The sequence below is a fragment of the Mercenaria mercenaria genome, unplaced genomic scaffold (genome assembly GCF_021730395.1).
Source record: "Mercenaria mercenaria strain notata unplaced genomic scaffold, MADL_Memer_1 contig_5028, whole genome shotgun sequence".
Taxonomy (NCBI): Eukaryota; Metazoa; Mollusca; class Bivalvia; order Venerida; family Veneridae; genus Mercenaria; species Mercenaria mercenaria.
The window spans coordinates 10,151-37,381 of NW_026463308.1; the positions used below are offsets into that span (position 1 = coordinate 10,151).

Consider the following 27,231-nt stretch of genomic DNA (forward strand, 5'->3'; position numbering starts at 1 on the left):
ATTGGTCGGAATTTTTATCTTGATGATATCAAATTCATAACTGGGTCACATTAGCTCAAAAACTAGGTCTCTATGTCAAATAATAGAAAAAACGACGTCATACTCAGTTAAAAACTGGGCCACGTGGGGACAGGTGAGTGATTCAGGACCATCATGGTCCTCTTGTCTTCATTATGCCATCAGATGTTTATCTATAATAATTGGACTGCCACCATTATACTAAGCCTAGTGCTGGAGCAGATTCAAGTGCGGGAGATTTTGGGTCTCTGATGTGGAAAATGGTACTAGTAGCTTCCTCCCTTGGCACTTAGCATTAAAATTTGTGTAAGTTTTTGGTCAGCCCTCACAGTGTCAGTATGATGTGACTGGTTGGTGTACCTTGTCATGTGTGTGGCTTGATATTCCAGTGAAGCAGCAGTGTAAAATCGGGCATTATGCACACTGCTGAAAGTAGACACCATTGTTTATATGACTGAAAAATTGTTGATAAATGGCCTTATTAATTTTCAGTACATTTGTCACTGGGAGTGGTGGAAACCAGCCATACATGAGCAGAACACAAGTTACAAGTCGTGGTAAATCAAAAGATCAAATGCCTAGGTATGTATCAGGGTTAACGTATAATTTTATTAATATATTCCAACATACGTCTTAGTAAAACATCTCTACCATCTATTAGGTATAGGAAATAGAGATCATTATAACTGCGCCTTTACTAATGCTACTGTTTTGTAAAGAACAGAACAGAACATATATTTTATTTGACTTGTGCATATAACATTGTCATAATCAAATACACATAGTGTAATAATATAACATAAAAAATCAAATTGCATGCTACATGACAAATTATAATATTATTTATACATAATATCAATTAATATATGCAGAGGATGAACATAAATAATTATGTTTCAACATTTAATAAAAAACGTCTAACAGTTGATGCGACGTTAAGATACCTTGCTAGATTTCTTAATATAGTCTTATTTGTACTTTCCATTAGTTCTATAAACTTAAACATACATGGTCTATGGTAATAATATTTCTTAATATACTTCTTTCTAAGATCAGCAAAACAAAGACAGATACAAATAAAATGAAACTCGTCTTCAATATCACGAGAATTACAACATAAACTATATCTTTCATTTCTTACTATTCTGTTTCTGCCAAAACGGCCAGTTTGGATTCTAAGTGATTGAGACAATAGTCGAAGCTGTCATAAATGTAGTCGTAAACTGTAATTTAATACAATAATAATCTTCATAGTTAAATTGCTTCTTAAAACACTTATGTGTTTCCAGAACAGGACTACTTTCAACAGACACATGTCACTGCAGAATAAAACAATAACACAATATTTAAACACAGACTGAAACACCTGAACATTTACTGTACATATTCGCTTATAAGACGCATTTTTAGGAGTCATATCTCCAGTCCAAAGAGTGGGAAGCGTCTTATAAGCGATACTACAAGGAAATTAAAAGAAAATCTTAAAAAGTCTTCAATTTACAGCTCAGTACATCTTTATTTCTGTCGCTGCAAATTGCTACTTCCTTTTTTGGCAGCCATGTGCTTCTATTGTGACATTTTGATACAAGTGAAACTGTATTACCTACACTATAAAATACTTTCTGGTATTTCATTTTATTATCGGCTTGTTAAAAGTTAATTTTTTCCCATAAGTAAGCTAACAAAATCGTATGAAGCAAGTTTTAAACTGTAAATCAAACGCATATGAATAAATCTTAAATGTTTTTGTTCTGCAAAAAGATGTGATATTGTGTCTTAAACCATTTTCATTTTCCACCCAATTGTATAACTGCAAGGGAAGTAAACTATTAGATATCTCTGCTTATAAGTACTGGCCTAAGAAAGGAGTTGTAATTCTTCGCGTATCACAGCTTTAAATTAAATGTTAAAACTTCTGTTACTGATATTAACATAACTATCATAAATTTCACATTTGTAAGATCATTTTTGGTTATTTCAAGGACTTAGAAATCAATTTCCAGACTCTATTTAATGTATTTCTATCATTGAAAATTTTAGGGTCTATCTCTACATCAGTATAAATTGAGCCACAAGGCAAGGGGCAAGAGTGGTCAGCTGCAGAATATAAAAAATTATGTAAACATAACAATTTACCTGTGCAGTTCCATGTCCCTATAGTTTTAAAGCTCACCAAAGCACGAAATGCTCTGGGTGAGCTATTATGGTTGTTCACTGAGTGGCGTCCATCCATCCATCCATCCAGCATCTAGTCTAGTCAATTCAGTACTTACTTATTGTCAGTAGATAAAATTCAAGTGCGATAGATCAGCACCCTTCCATCAGTCTGTCCACTCTATTTGTTGAAACAACATCTCGGAAACCATTTGATGGAAATTTTGATGAAGCTTTGGCCTGCATATTGAACTTCCAATTTTTCCAATAATCAGTACATATTATCGTTTTTTTTAATATTCAAAAATAAAAAGGAATCAATTCAATTTAATCGTTATATCTTTTAAATGGTTTAAGGTAATGAATTTGCTTCGATGACAGCCGTTGATTTAATCTTTGCTCTAAATGATGATATAATTTTTAGAAGTTGCAAGTTTATTATTTCATTTACCTTTTGAACCATTTATATTAACACCCATATTTTCCATTTAAGTCAATAGTAAAAGTCTAATTGTACCCCCTGACAACAAAGTTCAGGTTGTCCGTCTGTCCGTAGACACAATCTTGTGCGCACCAACTCTCCTCATCCCCTTGACACAATTTAATGAAACTTCGCACAAGTGTTCAGTAACAACAGTAGTTGTGCATGGTGCATGTTAGGTTCTTTCAGAAAAGAAAATGCAGAGTTACGGGACTTTGATTTTTTTTACCATACTATATACATACAGTCTGCATATGCAATCTTGTGCGCACCAACTCTCCTCATCCCCGTGACACAATTTAATGAAACTTCAAAAAAGTGATCAGTAACAACAGTAGTTGTGCATGATGCACGTTAGGTTCTTTCAGAAAAAAAATTGCTGAGTTATGGGACTTTGTTTTTTGTTACTATACTATATACAGGTACATACAGTGTGCATATGCAATCTTGTGCACGCATAATCTCCTGAACCCATGCACACAATTTAATGAAATTTAACACAAGTGATCAGTAGTAACCATAGTTGAAGGCACTGACCTCCAGATTTTGGCTATAAAGTGATCTTTCTTTGAAATTGAATATATTATGAACATACTATAAACATGAGTTTTTTTCTTGACTATCTTAAATATGCCAAAGAATAAAATACAAAACAAAAAAAAATGCCCAAGTTGGTCGCCACGGTAATAAACATTATCTTGTGGTCTTGACCAATACACAATGCAGGACACATATACTCAAAGGCTGTTTACCTCTGGTATCCCGTTACAAATGCTTTTCAATTTTTGATGGAAAAATTAGTAAAAACAACTTATTCTTATAGGTTTCCATAACTTATAATCATTTACTAAGGAAAAAATTAGTAATTTTCTGATATCTAAAAAGCTTCTCATTTTTTGTTGTCGTACGATCTTGAGGTCAGTGCCTATTTTAATTATCCCTTAATTATACTATTGCTATTTATGTTATAGAAATAAAGGTGGAAGGAAAGAATAAATCTATTGGCTTATCAATATTGCTTTTCATAGTTTTTAGCTTGACTTTTCGAAGAAAAAGTAGAGCTATTGCACTCACCCCAGCATTGGTTAAAGTTTTTGATAAAGTCAAAAATCTTTGTTACTATCAAAGCGTTCGACTTGAAACTTAAATATCTATTTACTATCAAATCTACACCAGGAAAAACAATCCCCATAACTCTGATTTGAATTTTGATGGAGTTATGCCCCGTTTTAGCTCACCTGAGCACGAAGTGCTCATTGTGAGCTATTATGATCACGCTGTGTCCGATGTCTATCGTCTGTTGTGTGTCCGTCAAATTGTCCGTCTGTCGTCAACAATTGTGTTTGAACAACATCTCCGAAACCACTGAATGGATTTTAATGAAACTTGGCCTGGATGTTGCTTGTGTGGTCCTCTACTAAATGTTTTCAAATAGTTCTGCTTGGTTGCACATAGGGGCCACCAGGGGTCATTTTTCACCATATTGTATATAGAGGAAATTTAAAAAATCTTGTTTGAAACTGTTTGTCCGATTTTAAGATAATTATACAAAAATGGTCCTTGTGTGACCCTCTGCCAAGATTGTTCAAATTACTGTAAGTGTACTTATATTAGTGCAGCTAAATTTTAGCGCAAACGCCTTAAATTGAGTATTTTTGACTTATTAGCGCATACTTGTATTAGCGTAGTATCAGCAGCGCTAAAATAGCCAATCTGAAACACCAATTTCCAATAAAATAAGTATTGGCCCAAATGTGACTGTTGTGTCAAACAGTTTTGCCTGGGACTTTATATAACCTATTTTTCTTTAAAAATATTACTTAACAATATTTGCATTTGGATTACATCTTTTTTTTAAATGATAAGCAATATAGATATTGTGTATGTTGATTTGTTTTCTTTTTCTTTGTTTTCTTACTACGGAAAAATCTCATATTGATAATGTTATTAAATCGACCAGGCACGAAAATAAATGTACATTCGTTTAGATCAGTGTTAATCTGTATACTGTAACTTTATACATGGATACAGTGCAGAATGTTGATAATTGTTTGTTTTCAAATTTACACTTGGCTTTCAAAGCAGTAAAATTTTATGGTGACACTAGAAATTAGCTCGACCAGACAAACTGACGATGTACTCCAAAGGTGTTATATACGATGTTTATGGACAATGGCGAAGATAGAAAAAATGCAACTTAATTTACAAAATTATATCAGTTCAAACTAACAGGCTTAAACATTCTATTCAAAACTTTCTGCAGAATATCAGTTAAGAATGCAGTTATTGTCATATTTACACAATAGATATGTATTTCTCTGTGTTCTGTTGTATTGTAATAACGGTATTTTCGATGCGATAAATGTTACTTTTTATTAGCTCACCTGTCTCATAGTGACAAGGTGAGCTTTTGTGATCACCCTTCGTCCGTCGTCAACAATATCTTTTCTGCACGATAGTGGTTTCATTTATGATTTTATTTTAACCAAACTTGCACACAACTTGTATCACCATAAGATAACGGTTCCTTTCTTGAACTGGCCAGATCCCATTATGGGTTCCAGAGTTATGGCCCCTGAAAGGGCCAGAATTAGCTATTTTGACCTTGTCTGCACAATAGTGGCTTCATTTATGATTTGAATTTAATCAAACTTGCACAAAACTTGTGTCACCATAAGATCTCGGTTCCTTTCTTGAACCGGCCAGATCCCTTAATGGGTTCCAGAGTTATGGCCCCTGAAAGGGCCAAAATTAGCTATTTTGACCTTTTCTGTACAATAGCAGCTTCATTTATGATTTGATTTTTAACCAAACTTGCACACAACTTGTATCACCACAAGATCTTGCTTCCTTATTTGAACTGGCCAGATTCCGTTATGGGTTCCAGAGTTATGGCCCCTTAAAGGTCCAAAATTGGCTATTTTGGCTTTTGCAGCCATATAGAGACTTCATTTATGGTTTTATTTGATACAAACTTCCAAAATATCTTCAACAACAATAAATCTTGGATTCCATAACAAATCAGATCCAAGTGTAGGTTCCAGAGTTATTTTATATCTTATTACCTCCCCTGATTGTAATAAAAATGGATTTATATTAGTAAGTACTTATAGGACTTATTTGAAATTTCATTATTGTTATTAGTTGGACTGAGACAATCAGGGTAGATAACTATGGACTGATTTTATGTCAAATTACCTCCCTTTATTTCAAATTAATATGGGTATATCTCCATAACTAATGAAGATACTGATCTGAAATTTCATTTTTGCCAACAAATTTACAGGGTATTTGGCAGATCCTTCTTTTGTTCACTAACAATATTTTTTTTAATTACTTCCCTTTTTCATTACTATAAATAGCTTATTTTTAGTAACTTTTTTATTATTGGCCGTAGGGAAAAACCGAGACCACTTTTCTGTGGTACATGGTTCCTCCAATTTTTAGCTCGACTATTCGAAGAATAGTCTAGCTATTCTACTCACCCTGGCGTCGGCGTCGGCGTCGGCGTCACACCTTGGTTAAGTTTTTGCATGCAAGTACATACAGCTATCATTTAAAGGCATATAGCTTTGAAACTTATTTATTCTTTTTCTAGGTCAATTACCAACCTCACTGGGTCAAGTTCCATAACTCTAACATGTATTTTGAGCAAATTATGCCCCCTTTCGGACTTAGAAAATTCTGGTTAAAGTTTTACATGCAAGTTACTATCTCCAAAACTAATGCAGATATTGAATTGAAACTTCACATGTGTCTTCGGGGTTATAAAACTAGTTGATAGCACCAAGTCCCATAACTCTGACCTTCATTTTGGCCAAATTATGCCCCCTTTTGTACTTAGAAAATTTTGGTTAAAGTTTTGCGTGCAAGTACATACAGCTATTACTAAAAGGCATATTGATTTGAAACTTATTTTTTCGTTTTCTAGATCAATTACCTACCTCACTGGGTCAAGTCCCATAACTCTGACATGTATTTTGGCCAAATTATGCCCCCTTTTAGACTTAGAAAATTCTGGTAAAAGTTTTGCGTGCAAGTACATACAGCTATTACTAAAAGGCATATTGATTTGAAACTTATTTTTTCCTTTTCTAGATCAATTACCTACCTCACTGGGCCAAGTCCCATAACTCTGACATGTATTTTGAGCAAATTATGCCCCCTTTTGGACTTAGAAAATCCTGGTTAAAGTTTTACATGCAAGTTACTATCTCCAAAACTAATGCAGATATTAAATTGAAACTTCACATGTATCTTCGGGGTTATAAAACTAGTTGATAGAATCCAGTCTCATAACTCTGACATGTATTTTGGGCAAATTATGCCCCCTTTTGGACTTAGAAAATCCTGGTTAAAGTTTTGCGTGCAAGTACATACAGCTATTACCAAAAGGCATATAGCTTTGAAACTTATTTATTCTTTTTCTAGGTCAGTTACCAACCTCACTGGGTCAAGTTCCATAACTCTTAACATGTATTTTGAGCAAATTATGCCCCCTTTTGGACTTAGAAAATTCTGGTTAAAGTTTTACATGCAAGTTACTATCTCCAAAACTAATGCAGATATGGAATTGAAACTTAACATGTTTCTTCGGGGTTATTAAACTAGTTGATAGCATCAAGTCCCATAACTCTGATATGCATTTTGGTCAAATTATGTCCCGTTTCGAACTTAAAACTCTTTTGATATTTAACGTTTTGGGTAATAATTTCCTGCTTCTGTGACAATATTTCGAATAGTCGAGCTTGGCTGTCTTACGGACAGCTCTTGTTAGGTGTATATTGACGTATCTATACCTTGTAAGAATGTTTCTTCTTTTTTTTGGTTAAATTTCTTCCCTTTGTTGTTCCTGTCCTTTGGACTTAAATATTTTTAGCCCACCATCATCAGATGGTTGGCTATTAAAATCACTCTGCGTCCGTGGTCCGTCCATCCGTCATTCCGTCCGTCCGTTAACAATTTCTCGTTATCGCATCTCCTCAGATACTACTGGGGGATTTTGACCAAACTTTGTCAGAATGATGTATTGGTACCCTAGTTGTGTCCCTCTGAAAATCAGACTGGTTCAACAATTAATGAGTGAGTTATGGCCCTTTGTTTATTTTTATATTTTAAATAGATTTATATAGGGAAAAGCTTTGAAAACCTTCTTGTCCAAAACCACAGAGCCTAGGGCTTTGATATTTGGTTTGAAACATCATCTAGTGGTCCTCTACCAAGATGATTCAAATTATTTCTCTAGGGTCAAATATGGCCCAGCCCTGGGGGTCTCATGGTTTATATAGACTTATATAGGGAAAAACTTTGAATAACCTCTTGTCCAAAACCACAGGGCCTAGGGCTTTGATATTTTGTATGTGACATCATCTAGTGGTCTTCAACTAAGATTGTTCAAATTATACCCCTAGGGTCAAATATGGCCCCGCCCTGGGGGTCATATGGTTCATATAGACTTATTTAGAGAAAAGCTTTTAAAATGTTCTTGTCAATAACTACAACATTCAAATTTGGACCACATGTATCTTTTTGAGTGGCAAGATGAACCTTGACATGAGTTGACCTTGATTTTGACCTAGTGACCTACTTTCACATTTCTGTAGCTACAGCCTTCAAATTTGGACCACATGCATAGTTTTGTGCACTGGAAAAAACTTTGACCTTGATTTTGACCTAGTGACCTACTTTCACATATTTGAAGGTACAGGTGTCAAATTTGTGGATCATATGCATAGTTCCGTGTTTCAAAATGAAATTTGACATTGATTTTGACCTAGTGACCTACTTTCACATTTCTCAAGCTACAGCCTTCAAATTTGGACCACATGCATAGTTTTGTGTACCGAAATGAACTTTGACCTTTACATTGACCTAGTGACCTACTTTCACATTTTTGAAGGTACAGGCTTCAGATTTGGACCGCATGCATAGTTTTGTATTCCAAAATAAAATTTGACCTTGATTTTGACCTAGTGACCTACTTTTACATTTCTCAAGCTACAGCTTTCAAATTTGGACCACATGCATAGTTTTGTGTACCGAAATGAACTTTGACCTTTACATTGACCTAGTGACCTACTTTCGCATTTTTAACGTACAGGCTTCAATTTTGGACCACATGGTAGTTTTGTATTCAGAAATAAAATTTGACCTTGATTATGACCTAGTGACCTACTTTTACATTTCTCAAGCTATAGCCTTCAAATTTGGACCACATGCATAGTTTTATGTACTGAAATGAACTTTGACCTTTACATTGACCTAGTGACCTATTTTCACATTTTTGAAGGTACAGGCTTCAAATTTGGACCACATGTATAGTTTTGTATTCCGAAATAGAATTTGACCTTGATTTTGACCTAGTGACCTACTTTTACATTTCTCAAGCTACAGCCTTCAAATTTGGACCACTTGCATAGTTTTGTGTACCGAAATGAACTTTGACCTTAAGATTGACCTAGTGACCTACTTTCACATTTCTGTAGCTACAGGCTTCAAATTTAGACCACATGCATAGGATTGTGTACCGAAACAAACTTTGACCTTGACATTGACCTAGTGACCTACTTTCACATTTCTCAAGCTACAGGTTTCGAATTTGGACCACATGCACAGTGTTGTGTATGGAAATGAAATTTGACCTTGAGCTAGTCAGTAAGTCTTGAAATTTGGAACACTCAAAAATGGCACATTGGTGGGCGCCAAGATCACTCTGTGATCTCTTGTTTCTGAGGGCCTTCTTGTCCTCAAGTGCAATAATAACAGGTGAGCGATATAGGGCCATCATGGCCCTCTTGTTAGAAAAGCCTTTCATTTCAGTCTGATATTAGCGCTAGACATGAATTAGCGCAAACACGATTCTGCTAATAGCGCGAAAATTAGTACTCTGCTAATATTAATACACTTATTACAGTTTTTTGATTCGTCAAAAAACATGGGCACTTTTCATCAACAATATCTTTAAACAATATCTCCTCCAAAACCATGGAATGGATTTTGATGAAACTTTACACAAAATTTATGATCTCTTAGTAACCCTCTTTCAAAGTTGTTCAAATGGTTCCACTTCATTGAGCATGGGTTTTTAGGTTAAAAATAGGTGTTTAGCTATTTATTTATAAGATTTTAAAAATCCTTTTCTCTGGAGCTTTGATATTTGTCATTTTATATATGGGTTTGACTCTCAACCATACTTGTCCAAATTATTACCTTAAGGTAAAAAAAAAAAAAGGTCACGCCCCTGTTTCTGACATGTTCTTACTTTAGGCTTTTATATAAGAAACTTTGAAAATCTTCAATATTGGTTAGGGCCTTGATATTTGGCATGTGATATCAGATTTGTAATTATTCAAATTATTGCCCTAGGTTCAAAAATATGTGTGAAATGTATATAATATAAACTAGAAACCTAACTCTGTGCTAATATAAACACACTTGAAGCCTTCTACACAGGTGAGCGCTTTAGCGTCAATGACCCTCTTGTTTGGCTAAAGTTTTATAACGTTTTTACTGGCAAAGGTCTTTGGTTGTTTGTTTGTTTGTTTGTTTTTGGTTTAACGCCATTTTTCAATAGTATTTTAGTCATGTAAAGGCAGGCAGTTAACCTAACCAGTGTTCCTGGATTCTGTACCAGTACAAACCTGTTCTCCGCAAGTAACTGCCAACTGCCCCACATGAATCAGAGGTGGAGGACTAATGATTTCAGACACAATGTCGTTTATCAAATAGTCACGGAGAACATATGCCCCGCCCGAGGATCGAACAGTCATGACCATGCGATCCGTAGACCAATGCTCTTACCTATTGAGCTAAGTGGCTGGTTAGGAAATTGTGCTGTCAGTCTGGGGCTCGCACCTGGGACCCCTCGCTTACAGAGCAAGTGCCCTACCGACTGAGCTAATGAGCAAAGCTCTAATTTAGAGTCAAGCTCTTAGAAAAGTCGAGCGCGCTCTCTTACGGACAGTTGTTGTTAGTAAGAGTTAAGACACTTTAATTGATCCCCTGCCACGAGTGGTGGGGGGTTATAGAAATGGTCTTTGTCCGTCCTTCTGCCTGTCCGTAACACTTCCGTGTCTACTCCATATCTCCTAAACCCATTGAAGGATTTTCATGAAACTTGGGTCAAATGATCACCTCATCAAGGCAATATGTAGTACTCATGAGTCAGCCATGTCTGCTCAAGATCAAGGTCACAACTCAGGGTCTAAGGTTTGAGCCTTCCATTTTTGTTTACTCTGTATCTCCTAAACCCCATGCAGGATTCTATCAGACTTGGATCAAATGATCACCTCATCAAGAACTCATGAGTCAGCTATGTCAACTGAAGGTCACAACTCAATGTCAAAGGTTTGAGCTCTGTATCTCCTAAACCCCTCGAAGGATTTTTATGAAACTTAATAAATAATCACCTCATCAAGATGATGTGCATATTTCATGAGTCAGCCATGTCAATTCAAGGTCAAGGTCACAGCTCAAGGTCAAAAGCTTACCCTTTCACTATCCATATAGTGGTAGGGGATTTAGCTGTCTTTTAGACTGCCTTGTTAAACATGAAAGAAGAATTTTAGCATGTTTTAAACCATCAGTATTGCCAATAAATTATGAAACTTATTTTATTGTATGTAAAAACTAGAATGTGATTAATCTTCATTTTTTCACACAGACAGTTTATGTTCTTTTATCGATTAAAAACAGAAAAAGAAGAATTATTCAAGGAAAGTTTTGATAGGAGAGAATGCGTTTTTTTTACAAATAAGAAAAAAAGAGGGGGAGATAACTTGTTTTAAACAAGCAATTTTGAAGAAGAATTGTTAATATCTAGTTACTTTAGTTAAAGCAAAAAAAGAAATGTGGCTTCAGTAAGATGACTAATGATTAAACTTAGTATTTTAGTCGACCAATGATTAAAAACTTTTCTAGAGTAAACATATAAAAACAATGAATTAATATGCTTTGGGATTGAATTAAATTATTAAACACAGAAATTGCTCATCACAAATTAATATTGAACGAATGTTACATAATTATAGATCTTTTTGCCTAGATATTTACTGACGTTTTCCTACCACCATATGCATTTTATAGTAAAAACAAGATTGTCCATTGAGCCATTTAAATTAGATATAGCTTAAGACAATTTAAATATTGATTTTATTGAAAACATGGTTTATAGGGCCCTCACGACCTGCTGAATTTTGGAGATGGACGTAAATTTATGGAAGATAACGATGAAAGCTACAAAATTATCAATTTTTCAAATAAGGCTTATTAGCAGTTGTGTTTAGTACAGAAAGTTTGATATGATTTGTTCATTTGTTTGGTCCTCTTCCAAAGATTTTCAAACAGTTCTGATTGGTTGCACATAGGGGCTGCCAAATAAGTCCGAAATTGAAATTATCATACAAATGATCCTCATTTAACCCTGTACCAAGATTATTCAAATTATCCTGATTTTTCAAAAAACATTGTTGCAAGAGGGTGTGGTCACTTGTCCGTATATGTATAAATACTGCAAATTTGAAAATTTTAGAATAATTACACATATTGGTCCCTGTATAAGCCTCTACAAAGATTGTTCAAATGATTTTGATTCGTAAAAAAGCATGGATGCTATAGGGCTTGGTCACTTTTCCCTGCATATATATATAGTATCAAACATTAAAAAGCTGGCCTGGATTTGAAATAATTTCACACAAATGGACCTTGAGTGATCCTCTACCAAGCTTGTACATCTGTCTGTTCATCCATCCTTATGTCCCAAAATCTTGTGTGTCCAACTCCTCCCACACTATAAGCCTGATTTGCTTCAGATTTTCACAGATGAAAATAAAATGTTCCGTGATATTTTACTAGTACACAGTTAACAAGTTAATTTACTTACAATATCCAAACCATCAACTTTAAGAAGCTGTTTGAAATAACAGTTTACATTACCATTGCAAGAATTTAAAAACTGTACAGAGAATTGTTCATTGAAATAAAAATCATCCACATGATGCTGAATCATTTGTGTTTTAATAAACTCTTTAGCTATAATACAGTTTCTAGTTGTTTGGTGAGTTCCTTGAATCACTTGATATTTAATTTTGGGATAATTTTACTGCTAACAGTTGGCAAAAATGATTCTGAGTGTCCTTTTGTGGGAAAGATTCCATGTACTTAAAATTGTACCCTGCAATATTTACTATACAAGCATATATGCGCTGGGTAAGAATTTCGAGAATTTGAAATTTTGAGTATGTCTAATACTAGTATTCACGAAATTGTTAAAATAATATCCTACTTTAATTTAAATCATTCTTATTGTAAATATTAATATGAGGATTGATTTTCGCAAAATCCAGGGCCTGGCGAATATAATGAAAATTAAACCCTCATGAAAATTTCTGCTTTTAAAGTACGTGAGACAACTACTTTTTACATGTTTTATTCTTATTTGAATGTGAGAATGTAAATTTATGATAATATATTATTTAGTTTATAATATAATGTTCTTTTCAAAGCTCTGCATCAGACACTTCGAGCATTCAACATTCAATGGACGTTGATGAATTGAAGGAGAAATTTCCCTCATTTGAGTGGCAAAATATTTTGTAAGTAGTATATGTGGGGCTTGGAGGCATTCCATATAAAATGGTGAGGATATTTCCTTGTTTGATGCTTGCTGTATAAGTTACCAAGAATACAGATGGACTGTTAATTCACTGTTAATTCGTATGAAGCCAGACAAAAAAGCACTTATTATTAAGGTTACTTAATTGATCCTTACATTTTTCCATAGCGAAAAGGGGAGCTTTTGTGATTTTTCTTTGTCTTTCATCCGTCTGTCCATTGTCCGTTCACAATTTTTTGTGTACATGATAGAGACCACACTGTCCAGTTGATTTTAATCAAACTTGCACACAACTTGTATTGGCATAAAATCTTGGTTTCTTTCAAAAACTGGCCAGATACCATGATGGGTTCCAGAGTTATTGCCCTTTAAAGTGCCAAAATTTGGTATTTTGGCTTTTGCAGCCATATAGATACTTCATTTATGGTTTGATTTGATAAAAGATTGCAAAATATCTTAAACAACAAATAACATTGGATAACAAAAACAAACGTACAATAATAATAATAATATACATATATAATTTAGCAACGTTTGACATACCATATTTAGCTTGACTTTTTGAAATTTTTCAAATTTGATAGCTATGGTATTAGATTTATACACTCCAGGAAGATGGTTACTACTTTCTTTCTTCCCCATTATAATAGAGTGCGCTGGAAGTACCATTTTGTAGCATTTACAGTGTCTGTTGTTTGAACAATGTTACAATGTTGAACAGTTAACACACCACATAATAATAACATGATATATATGTGTAATGTAACATAGTACAAGGTTTTTGGTTTATGACGAGTGGATGAAAATTCAAGGAATTAAAAAAACAACAAAAGTTTGATAGCTAGAATATTTAGAAAATACAAATGTTATGACATTATGAGGAAGATTGTAATAATATTGGCTTTGGTACTTAAAGTTAGAATACTGTTTCTGGAGTAACAAGTATTAGTAAAAAGAAATAAATTTCAAAATAATTTTTTATTTTACAGGAAAGCTCTCAAGAAGCATCTTGAAGATACAGACAAAAGCCTACAAGGAAAAGAAGAGTCATCCAAAGCTGTTACAAGCAGGTCTTTTCTTCATCTTAAATCTCATTACAGATTTCTTTTTACCGATGATTGAGCATACGCATATTAGAGCTGACATTAATAGTAAATGGTCTTCAATAAATCAAGAAAAGGTGGGGGGAGGGGGTCCCAGTTAGGTGTCTGTGCAAAATGTTTTTTGATTTTATTTATACTTTGTGGTAATAGTGGTAATATACATACATATATTAAGTTTCATTAACAAGTGTTACTGTTACCAGTTTTAACTTACTTTTATAGATATTCACATTAAAAGTGGGTGGGGTAATCTGACATGTGACCAGCCAGGAACACAATTTCTGCTAGTTTTTTTAAAAATGGTTTTAACTTTTTACCTGAAACTTTCATGATAAAATAACTATGCAATGGACATTCACACAACATGTTGCATTTTACATTGTACTGAATACTTTTTTCATCACAGAGCCACACAGTGGTCTAATCAAATTTACTGATTTTTAATGGACGAACTTCACCAAAAGCTAAAACATTTTTTATTAGTTGAGATATTCAGGTGTTATTTTCAGCAGATATTGTAAACTAAATAAACATTAAAATGACAGTATATCAGTATACTCTGATTAATATTGGAAGAGTGGTACACTCTCAAACTGGGTAAAAGTGGGTGGGGTAAATAAATATTTGAAGCAACACTACAACCCGCTTAGCTCAGTAGGTAGAGCGTTGGTCTACGGATCGCGGGGTCGTGAGTTCGATCCTCGGGTGGGGCGTATGTTCTCCGTGACTATTTGATAAACGACATTGTGTCTGAAATCATTAGTCCTCCACCTCTGATTCATGTGGGGAAGTTGGCAGTTACTTGCAGAGAACAGGTTTGTACTGCCATGGTACAGAATCCAGGAACACTGGTTAGGTTAACTGCCCGCCGTTACATGACTGAAATACTGTTGAAAAACGGCGCTAAACCCAAAACAAACAAACAAACAAAAGTTGGACCACATGCATAGTTTTGTGCATTGAAAAAAACTTTGACCTTGACATTGAACTAGTGACCTACTTTCACATTTTTGAAGGTACAGGTTTCAAATTTGGACCACATGCATAGTTTTGTGTTCTGAAATGAAATTTGACCTTGATTTTGACCTAGTGACCTACTTTCACATTTCTCAAGCTACAGCCTTCAAATTTGGACCACATGCATAGTTTTGTGTACCAAAACAAACTTTGACCTTTACATTGACTTAGTGACCTACTTTCACATTTTTGAAGGTACATACTTCAAAGTTGGACCAAATGTATAGTTCTGTGTTTCAAAATAAAATTTGACCTTGATTTTGACCTAGTGACCTACTTTAACATTCAGCCTTCAAATTTGGACCACTTACATAGTATTGTGTACCGAAATAAACTTTGACCTTAAGATTGACCTAGTGACCTTCTTTCACATTTCTGTAGCTACAGGCTTCAAATTTAGACCACATGCATAGGATTGTGTACCGAAACAAACTTGACCTTGACATTGACCTAGTTACCAACTTTCACATTTTGAAGGTTCAGTCTTCAAATTTAGACCACATGCATAGATTTGTGTTCTGAAGAGAAATTTGACCTTGATTTTGACCTAGTGACCTACTTTCACGTTTCTCAAGCCACAGCCTTCAAATTTGGACCACTTGCATAATTTTTTGTACTGAAACAAACTTTGACCTTAAGATTGACCTGGTGACCTACTTTCAAATTTCTCAAACTACAGCCTTCAGTCTTGATGCACATGCATAGTTTTGTGTACAAAGAACTTTGTCCTTGAAATTGATCGAGTGACCTACTTTCACATTTCTCAAGCTACAGCTTTTGAATTTGGACCACATGCACAGTGTTGTGTACGGAAATGAAAATTTGACCTTGAGCTAGTCAATAAGTCTTGAAATTTGGAACACTCAAAAATGGCACATTGGTTGGCGCCAAGATTACTCTGTGATCTCTTGTTGGTAAAGTTCGTCCATTGAAAATCAGTAAATTTGATTAGACCACTTTGTGGCTCTGTGATGAAAAAAGTATTCAGTACAATGTTGTGTAAATGTCTGTTGCTTAGGTATTTCATCATGGAAGTTTTAGGTAAAAAGTTAGAACCATTTTTAAAAAAATAACAGAAATTGTGTTCCTGGCTGGTCACATGACAGATTACCCCACCCACTTTAAATGTGAATATCTATAAAAGTAAGTAAATACTGGTAACAGTAATACTTGTTAATGAAACTTAATACATGTAGGTATATTGTGATAAAATATAAATAAAATGAAACAACATTTTGCGCAGATACCTAACTGGGACCCCCCCACCACCACCCCCCATCCTTTGTTTGCCTACATATTAACTTAAAATTATATGTTGTATTGTCCATACCATAAAAAATTGTAAAACTTTGTATTTCAATGTAAGTGAAGATACAAATTTTTTTATTTGTTTTCATATAAACTATGTTACAGCCAAAAGGCAGCTGGAGAAACATCAAAAGCAGCAAGAAAAGAACAAGATGAAGCAAAAGTACAACAGAAAATGAGAGACACTCAGGGTTCAGTTTGGAATTCCTATCTGTATGTTTTTACTTTTACATTGACTTTACACAGAATGTATGGAGAGCTATGCTGCTCATCTTTACATAATTTGATTCAAATTGGACATAGTTTAACATCATCATTACCCATATCGTATGACTCACGGGGTTAACTCTCCAAACAATATTAAATGCCTCCGTTCTATTTAGAATGTCATGTTAAGGTTTTGATACACTTTAAATCTATTTTTAGCTCACCAGAGCCGAAAGGAAAAACTTTAAAAATCTTCTCAAAAACCAGAAGCCCTAGAGCTTAGATATTTGGTGTGAAGCATTGCCTAGTGGACCTCTACCAAGTTTGTTCAAATCATGACCCCGGGGTCAAAATTGATGTAATGTAATGTAATATAATATAGGCTAACATGGAAGAAACCTAACTCTGTACTTATACAAACACACTTGAAACCTTGTACACAGGTGAGCACTTTAGAGTCAATGACCCTCTTGTTATGTCTCCCCCCCTCTAGGGGAGACATATTGTTTTTGCCCTGTCCGTCCGTATGTACGTCACACTTCATTTCCGATGAATAACTGGAGAACCATTTGATCTAGAACCTTCAAACTTCATAGGGTTGTAGGACTGCTGGAGTAGACGACCCCTATTGTTTTTGGGTCACTCCGCCAAAGGTCAAGGTCACAGGGGCCTGAACATTGAAAACCATTTCCGATCAATAACTAGAGAACAACTTGACCCAGAATGTTGAAACTTCATAGGATGATTGGTCATGCCGAGTAGATGACCCCTATTGTTTTTGGGGTCACTCTGTTACAGGTCAAGGTCACAGGGGCCGGAACATTGAAAATAATCTCTGGTCAGTAACTTGAGAACCACTTGACCCAGAATGTTGAAACTTAATAGGATGGTTTGTCATGCAGAGTAGATGACCCCTATCGATTTTGGGGTCACTCTGTGAAAGGTCAAGGTCATAGGGGCCTGAACATCGAAAACCGTTTCCGATCAATAACTTGAGAATCTCTCGACCCAGAATGTTGAACCTTCATAGGATGATTGAACATGCAGAGTAGATAACCCCTATCGATTTTGGGGTTACTCTGTTAAAGGTCAGGGTCACAGGAGCCTGAATATGGAAAACAATTTCCGATCAATAACTTGAGAACCACTTGACCCAGAATGTTGAAACTTCATAGGATGATTGAACATGCAGAGTAGATGACCCCTATCGATTTGTGGGTCAGTCTATTAAAGGTCAAGGTCACAAGGACCTGGTCATGTAAAATCATTTCCACAAAATAACTTGAGAACCACTTGACCTAGAATGTTGCACGGGGGAGGAAGTGTTACACGAAGGATGGAGTTCTTCTGATAACCTGTCATGTTTTCTTCTGATAATTGTTACGGGGTTCCTGGAAAACGTCACAGAGTTCTTCTGATATCTGTATGACAAAACAAGGAATCGGTCGGCAAATTGTAATTATCAATCTTTATAAAGAGAGAATGTGAATTAAAACTAAAGTTTTATGATCAAGGTTGCTTAATGTTTTGTGCTATGCATCAGAAAAAACTGTTCAGACTAATATACAGCGCCACTTCTTTGAAATCAAGACATTTTGAGTAAAATATCGAAATCGTTTGCTTATTCATACATATTATTCTACTCCTTCACGTTCTTCATCCTCACCACATGCAATAGCCTAATTTTTATGCAAGGATGCAAACATAAACCACTATTTAACAATTTTATGCCAGATTTTTGAAATGTTACGGAGTTCAGGTGATAACTCTGAAGATGTCACAAAGTTCTTATGATAACTTTTGTTACTGCCAGGGTGTTTCTTGAGCTATGTTAAGATACTTTTTAGCTAATTTTATTATTCAGAAAGGGTGTTAATCATGTTTTAGTGTAAGATATTTATCCAAGGTACAGTATTATGGTTATATGATGTATGGTATGTGTGTTTTTGAGTTCAAGTGATAACGTTTTAGTGTTATATTTTTAATTCGAACTAGATGTTACTTTTAACGGGACTGTGTACGCTCATAATGATGATCTAGCTAACTATTCCTCTTACTTTAGATATTTCCGACTAAACTCAAATTACACTTCTGTTCATCTTATAGCATTTTGGCAAATGCAAAGGTCGTTTCTGGTGAAGGATTGAGATAGATAGCACTTCAAAATTCACATTAATATGCATTATGATATTATTTAAGACTAATAACATATGCATGTATGAGGATGACATGCCCCTTTTTGGTACACAATTATTACATTCTTTATGCAAAACTATTGATATGAATACAACTGTATACATAGTAGGGGGCCTCCGTGGCCGAGTGGTTAAGGTCGCTGACTTCAAATCACTTGCCCCTCATCGATGTGGGTTCGAGCCTCACTCGGGGCGTTGAATTCTTCATGTGAGGAAGCCATCCAGCTGGCTTACGGAGGGTCGGTGGTTCTACCCAGGTGCCCGCTCGTGATGAAATAATGCACGGAGGGGCACCTGGGGTCTTCCTCCACCATTAAAGCTGGAAAGTCGCCATATGACCAATCATGTGTCGGTGCGACGTTAAATCCAACAATAGTATACATAGTATGCGAGAGCATTCGGATTAAGGTCTATAACTTAATGAAAATGGTCATGCAATAAACATTAACAAAATCATACACAAACAATTATCCTTGATAAATTATATGTAAATTGTCATGTACGTTTGAAGCTATAATTTTGGTGTGTGTTAGTATAATTTCTTTTCGCCGTTTAAATATTAGTTATTGTACGACTTTTTATACGCCCGTTTGAACTACGGGACGTATTATGGGAACGCCCCTGGCGGGCGGGCGGGCAGGCGGCGTCCACAGACCTTGTCCGGAGCATATCTTCTACATGCATGGAGGGATTTTGATGAAACTTGGCACAGTTGTTTACCATCATGAGACAGAGTGTCGTGCGCAGGAACCAGGTCCCTAGGTCTAAGGTCAAGGTCACACTTAGAGGTCAAAGGTCAAATTCAAGAATGACTTTGTTCGGAGCATATCTTCTTCATGCATAGAGGGATTTTGATGAAAGTTGGCACAATTGTTCATCATCATGAGACGGAGTGTCATGCGCAAAAACCAGGTCCCTAGGTCTAAGGTCAAGGTCACACTTAGAGGCAAAAGGATACAAGAATGAAAAATTCAAGAATGACATGGTCCGGAGCATATCTTCTTCATGCATGGAAGGATTTTGATGTAGCTTGGCACAGTTGTTCACCATAATAAGACGGAGTGTCATGCGCAAGAACCAGGTCTCTAGGTTTAAGGTCAAGGTCACAGTTAGAGGTCAAAGGATACAAGAATGAAAACTTTGTCCGGAGCATATCTTCTTCATGCATGAAAGGACTTTGATTTAGCTTGGCACAATTGTTCACCATCATGAGACGGAGTGTCCTGCGCGAGAACCAGGTCCCTAGGGTTAAGGTCAAGGTCACACTTAGAGGTCAAGGATATAAGAATGGAAACTTTGTCCGGAGCATTTCTTCTTCATGCATTGAGGGATTTTGATACAACTTGGCACAAATGTTCACAAGCATGAGACGGAGTGTCATGCGCAAGAACCAGGTCCCTAGGTCTAAGGTCAAGGTCACACTTAGAGGCCAAAGGTCAGATACAAGAATGACTTTGTCCGGAGCATTTCTTCTTCATGCATGGAGGGATTTTGATGTAACTTGGCACAATTGTACACCATCATGAGACGGAGTGTCATGCACTGGTCCCTTCTTTTGAATTACTTCCCTTTGCTGTTACTATAAATAGCTTATATTGTAACGTTTTCATTACAAGTCGTAGGGAAAAATCGAGACCACTTTTCTGTAGTACAAGATGCATGTTACATCCAATTCTGAGGTGTATTTTGAGCTATCTCTACCTGGTAAGGATTTTTGTATGGACTTGTTTTTTTTTTTTCTCTTTAAAGATTAACTTCCCTTAGTTGTTACTATAATTAACTTACATTGTAACTTTTTTATAATTGACCGTATAATTGACCGTAGGGAAAAACCAAGACCACTTTTCTGTGGTACAACATTGATGTTTCTTTCAAATTTTGGGTGTATTTTAAGGTATCTCTACCTGGTAAGGATTTTTTGTGGACTTGAAAAGATAAAAGAATTACAATAATTTCTAAAACAAACAAACATTGTAAACAACTAGAAAATTAAAATTCCATTTGCAAATACAGGTGCTGGTGTAAAGAAATTTGCTGTGACGGGCGTATATTGTGATATTCTGACACTCTTGTGTTGATTATGGAGTATAATCTACTGCCGCGTGGCGAATTATGGTCCCTAATCAACAGATATCATACAATAACAATTTTAATTTATCATTTCCTTCTTGTAATAACATGGTCACACATGAAAAGACACTGATAGAACAAACAATACAATTATCTGCATTTGTTACCCATTTTCGTATTTTACTAAATATATATCATTATACTGAACTTAGTTTTAAACTTTACAAAAGACTCTTATCATACATTATATAACCACAATACTTTGCCTTGGATAAATATCTTACATTAAAACATGATTAACACCCTTTCTAAATAATAAAATTAGGTATCTTAACATAGCTGAAGAAACACCCTTGCAGTAACAAAAGTTATCATATGAACTCCGTAACATTTGAAAAATCGGGCATAAAATTGTTAAGTAGTGGTTTATGTTTGCAGTTTTGCACTCAGATTAGGCTATTGCGTGGTGTTGATGATTAAGAACGTGAATGAGTAGGTTAATACGTATGAATAAGCAAACAATTTCGATATTTTACTCAAAATGTCTTGGTTTCAAAGAAGTGGCGCTGATTATTAGACTAAACAGTTTTTTTCTGGCGCATAGCACAAAACATTAGGCAACCTTGATCATCAGACTTTATCAGAGTTTTACACCCCATTTTCTCTTTTTAAAGATTGATAATTATCATTTTGTCAGCCAGTTCCGTGTTTTGTCATACAGATATCGGAACTCTGTAACGTTTTCCAGGAACTCTGTAACAATTATCAGAAGAAAACATGACAGGTTATCAGAAGAACTCCATCCTTCGTGTAACGCTTCCTCCCCCGTGTGTTGAAACTTAATAGGATGATTTGACATGCAGAGTAGATGACCCCTATTTTTTTGGGGTCACTTGATCAAAGGTCATGGTCACAGGAGCCTGAACAGTGACTTGAGAACCACTAGGCCAAGAGTGTTGAAACTTAGCGGGATGATTGGACATGCCAAGTAGATGATCCCTATTACAGCCAACCATCAGTGTCTCTCTGACTTTCGCTCCTGACCCCTATTGACTTTTTGCCTATAGGACTTTGCATTGGGGGAGACATGCGCTTTTTTACAAAAGCAATTTCTAGTTGGTACTTAGTTATATCTAGAGGTCAACTATCATGTTTGTTCATATCAAACCCTCGTGTCAGAATTGACTGCCCTGGGGTCAACAGTTTTTACACTGGGAACACTTATCTTAAACTTCTTTTTGGAAACCATGAGGCCCAGAGCTTAGGTATTTGGAATGTGGTGTGGTCTAATGGTTTTCTACCAAAATTGTTCATTGACAAATCATGACCCTCATGTCCCTGGGGTCAATATAGGTCATGCCTGGGTGGTCCAATGTTTTTCTACCAATGTTTTTCTACCAAAGCCCCATGTGGTTCTAGGACGATCTGTGTATGAAAAGAATTGGAACCACTGCCTTACCCTTGCATGATCGTAAGAGGCGACTGATAGGGATGAGATGTGGAACCAAAATTTGTAGTCCTGCTTGGCGCCATATAACCTTATTGTGTTGGTGCGCCGTAAAACCCAAATAAATAAATAAATTTTCTACCAAAACTGTTAAAATCCTGACCCTGGGGTCAATATAGCCACGCCTGGGCGGTCCAATGGTTTTCTACCAGAACTACTCAAATCATGACTTGGGTCAATATAGGCCATGTTCAGTATAGGCCATGTCAGAGTGATCCCTTGTTAGCCCACCATCATCAGATGGTGGGCTATTCAAATCACTCTGCGTCCGTGGTCCGTCGTCCTTCCGTCCGTCCTTCTGTCCGTTAACAATTTCTCGTTATCGCATCTCCTCAGAAACTACAAGGGGGATTTTGATCAAACTTTGTCAGAATGATGTATTGGTACCCTAGTTGTGTCCCTCTAAAAATCAGACTAGTTCAACATTTTTTAGTGAGTTATGGCCCTTTGTTTATTTCTATAATTTACATAGATTTATATAGGGAAAAACTTTGGAAATCTTGTCCAAAACCACAGAGCCTAGGGCTTTGATATTTGGTATGAAGCATCATCTAGTGGTCCTCTACCAAGATGATTCAAATTATTTCCCTGGGGTTAAATATGGCCCGGCCCCAGGGGTCACATGGTTAATATAGACTTATATAGGGGAAAACTTTGAAAAACCTCTTGTTCAAAACCACAGGGCCTAGGGCTTTGATATTTTGTATATGGCATCATCTAGTGGTCTTCTACTAAGAATGTTCAAATTATCCCCCTAGGGTCAAATATGGCCCCAGGGGTCACATGGTTTATATAGACTTATATAGGGGAAAACTTTGAAAAACCTCTTGTTCAAAACCACAGGGCCTAGGGCTTTGATATTTTGTATGTGACATCATTTAGTGGTCTTCTACAAAGACTGTTCAAATTATCCACCTAGGGTCAAATATGGCCCCACCCCGGGGGTCACATGGTTTATATAGACTTATATAGGAAAAAACTTTGAAAATCTTCTTGTCTAAACCACAAAGCCTAGGGCTTTGGCAATTGTAATGTAACATCATCTAGTAGTTTTCTACCAACTTTGTTCAAATTATCCCCCTAGGGTCAAATATGGCCCCGCCCTGGTGGTCACATGGTTCATATAGACTTATATAGGGAAAAGCTTTTAAAATCTTCTTGTCAATAACCTACAACATTCAAATTTAGACCACATGTATGGTTTTGAGTGGCAAGATGAACCTTGACATGAGTTGACCTTGATTTTGACCTAGTGACCTACTTCCACATTTCTGTATCTACAGCCTTCAAATTTGGACCACATGCATAGTTTTGTGTACAGAAAAAAACTTTGACCTTTACATTGACCTAGTGACTTACTTTCACATTTTTGAAGGTACAGGCTTCAAATTTGGACCACATGCATAGTTCTGTGTTCCAAAATAAAATTTGACCTTGATTTTGACCTAATGACCTACTTTCACATTTCTCGAGCTACAGCCTTCAAATTTGGACCACTTGCATAGTTTTGTGTACCAAAATGAACTTTGACCTTAAGATTGACCTAGTGACCTGCTTTCACATTTCTGTAGCTGCAGGCTTCAAATTTAGACCACATGCATAGGATTGTGTACCGAAACAAACTTTGACCTTGACATTGACCTACTTTCACATTTTTGAAGGTACAGGCTTTAAATTTGGACCACATGCATAGATTTGTGTTCTGAAGTGTAATTTGACCTTGATTTTGACCTAGTGACCTACTTCCACATTTCTAAAGCTACAGCCTTCAAATTTGGACCACTTGCATAGTTTTGTGTACCGAAATAAACTTTGACCTTAAGATTGACCTAGTGACCTACTTTCAAATTTCTCAAACTACAGCCTTCAAACTTGATACACATGCATAGTTTTGTGTACAAAGAACTTGAAATTGATCTAGTGACCTACTTTCACATTTCTCAAGCTACAGCTTTCGAATTTGGACCACATGCACAGTGTTGTGTTCAGAAATGAAATTTGACCTTGAGCTAGTCAGTAAGTCTTGAAATTTGTAACACTCAAAAATGGCACATTGGTGGGCGCCAAGATCACTCTGTGATCTCTTGTTTTACATAAACTTATTATGCCCCCCTTTGTAGAAGGAGGGGTATATTGTTTTGCAGATGTCAGTCAGTCAGTCTGTCGGTCTTTTAGTCAGTCGGTATGTAGACCAATCCAGTAGGCCAGAGGTAAAGGTCACAGTGACCCAGAACAGTTAAACGGTTTCTGGATGATAACTCAAGAACACTTGGGCCTAGGATTATGAAAGATGAGAGGCAAGTTGGTCATGACCAGCAGATGACCTCTATTGATTTTGAGGACAGTATGTCAAAGATTAAGGTTACAGTGATCAGGAACAGTTTAATGGTTGCCGGATGATAACTCAAGAATGCTTGAGCCTAGGATCATGAAAGTTGATAGAAAGGTTGGTCATGACTAGCACAAAGTGCTCAAAGTGAGCTTTTGTGATCGCCCTGTGTTCGTCGTCCATCTTCCTCAATAATTTGACTGTTAAAGCTCTAGAGGTCACAATTTTGGCCCAATCTTAATGACAATTGGTCAGAATGTTACCCTTAATACAATCTTGGATGAGTTTGATATTGGGTCATCTGGGGTCAGAAACTAGGTGACTAAGTCAAATCAAAGGAAAAGCTTGTTAATGCTCTAGAGGCCGCATTTATGACTGTATCTTCATGAAACTTAGTCAGAATGTTAATCTAGATGATCGTTAGGTCAAAACCGAATCTGGGTCATGTGGGGTCAAAATTAGGTAACCAGGTTAAATCAAAGGAAAAGCTAGTGAACACTCTAGAGACCACAATTATGACCATATCTTTTTGAAACTTGGTCAGAATGCTAATCTTAATGGTTTTAAGATTAAGTTTCAATCTTGGTCAGGCGAGTCAAAAATTAGGTCATCAGGTCAAATCAAAAGTAAAGCTTGTTAACACTCTAGAAGTCACATTTATTACTGTATCTTCATGAAACTTTCAGAATGTTAAACTTGATGATCTTTAGGTCAAGTTCGAATCTGGGTCATGTGGGGTAAGAAACTAGGTCACTAGGTTCAATTAAAAGAAAAACTAGTTAACACTCTAGATGCCACAGTTATTACTATATCTTAATGAAACTTGGTCAGAATGTTTATCTTGATGGTCTTTAGATCAATAGGTCAGGTGAGCAATACAGGGCTTTTATGGTCCTCTTGTTTCTATTTCTGTTAAAACTGTATATAGATTGAAAACCCACTTACTTTATATTAGCACTAGATAAGAAGGATAAATATTTGTTTGTAGCTCATCTGATTTTTGGAAAAACAATGATGAGTTATTGTCAAGTCGTTGTCGGTGTTGGCGTTGTCTGGTTAAGTTTTATGTTTAGGTCAACTTTTCTCCTAAACTGTCAAAGGTATTGCTTTGAAACCATCAATAGCTGACCCTGTACAGCAAGAAACATAACTCTATCCTGCCTTCTGCAAGAATTATGACCCCTTTTGGACTTAGAAAATATCAGATGTCTTGGTTAAGTTTTATGTTTAGGTAAACTTTTCTCCTAAAGTATCAAAGCTATTGCTTTATAACTTCCAGCACTTGTTCACCATCATAGATTGACCATGTACAGCAAGAAACATAACTCCATCATGCTTTTTGCAAGAATTATGGCCCTTTTGGACTAAGAAAATCATGGGTATGGCAATATTTCTATTATACAGAAACAATCAGATGAAGATCTGCACTCGTAAGGCGGCGCTCTTGTTATTTGCATTATTTTAGTGTTTGCAGTTTCATATGAACTAAGAGCAAAATTTTCTTTACAGGCAAAAACTTGAAGGACATTTAGAAAGTAGGGACACAGTTGTTAAACAATTGGAAGAAGAATTAGATCACCTTGCTAAAAGGTAAGAAGACAGATTGATAGTATACAATTTTCATCACAGTGTGGACATTTTAGAATGGTTCAAAAAATTTTGTTCAGAGTGACCTATAAGTACAGATGTATGATCTGGCATCTTGCCTCAATCAGTGAATCTGGATTTAGAATTTTAGCTCATTTTAGCACACGGTGCTCATGGTGAACTTTAGAATTATTGGATGACCATCTTTGACCATCGCAATTTCTTGAAAGAAAATCAAAATAATTTACCAAGACAACAAAGATTCAGATTCCTTTATTTAGGTTAGGTCATCCATGCAAATTTCTGGTAGCCATATTTCAAAATAAAGGAAACTAGCTCCTGTAGTCAATGTTTTTAACATAGCTGCATGGATTGAAAGGATTATGTATAGAATCATCCAAGAAAATATTTTAAGTTTGACATGTATTCAAATAGAGATAACTAGATCTTTTCAACAAATTAACATGGCTTGAAGGACTTTGAAAGAAGATTGTCTAGATTTGGATTTTTTTCTATAAAACCACAGATAAAACTAACCCCATTCCCATTCAACCATGTTATTATACAAATGAACTGAGCTTGAAGAAATTGGTAAAAGGGTCATCCAAGGACATTTGCTTGGACATAATTTTCATATCGTGTT

General features: G+C 35.8%; 1 protein-coding gene across 1 annotated transcript; it reads left to right on the forward strand.

Moving 5' to 3' along the window:
* Positions 1 to 475: 475 nt before the first annotated feature.
* LOC128554416 (uncharacterized) lies at positions 476 to 26,591 on the forward strand (the record flags this gene model as incomplete). Its single annotated transcript, XM_053535699.1, has 5 exons — positions 476 to 600; positions 13,156 to 13,245; positions 14,255 to 14,335; positions 16,799 to 16,906; positions 26,511 to 26,591. Coding segments are annotated over exons 1-5 (470 nt in total), but the record flags the coding sequence as incomplete, so codon positions are not given.
* Positions 26,592 to 27,231: the final 640 nt, after the last annotated feature.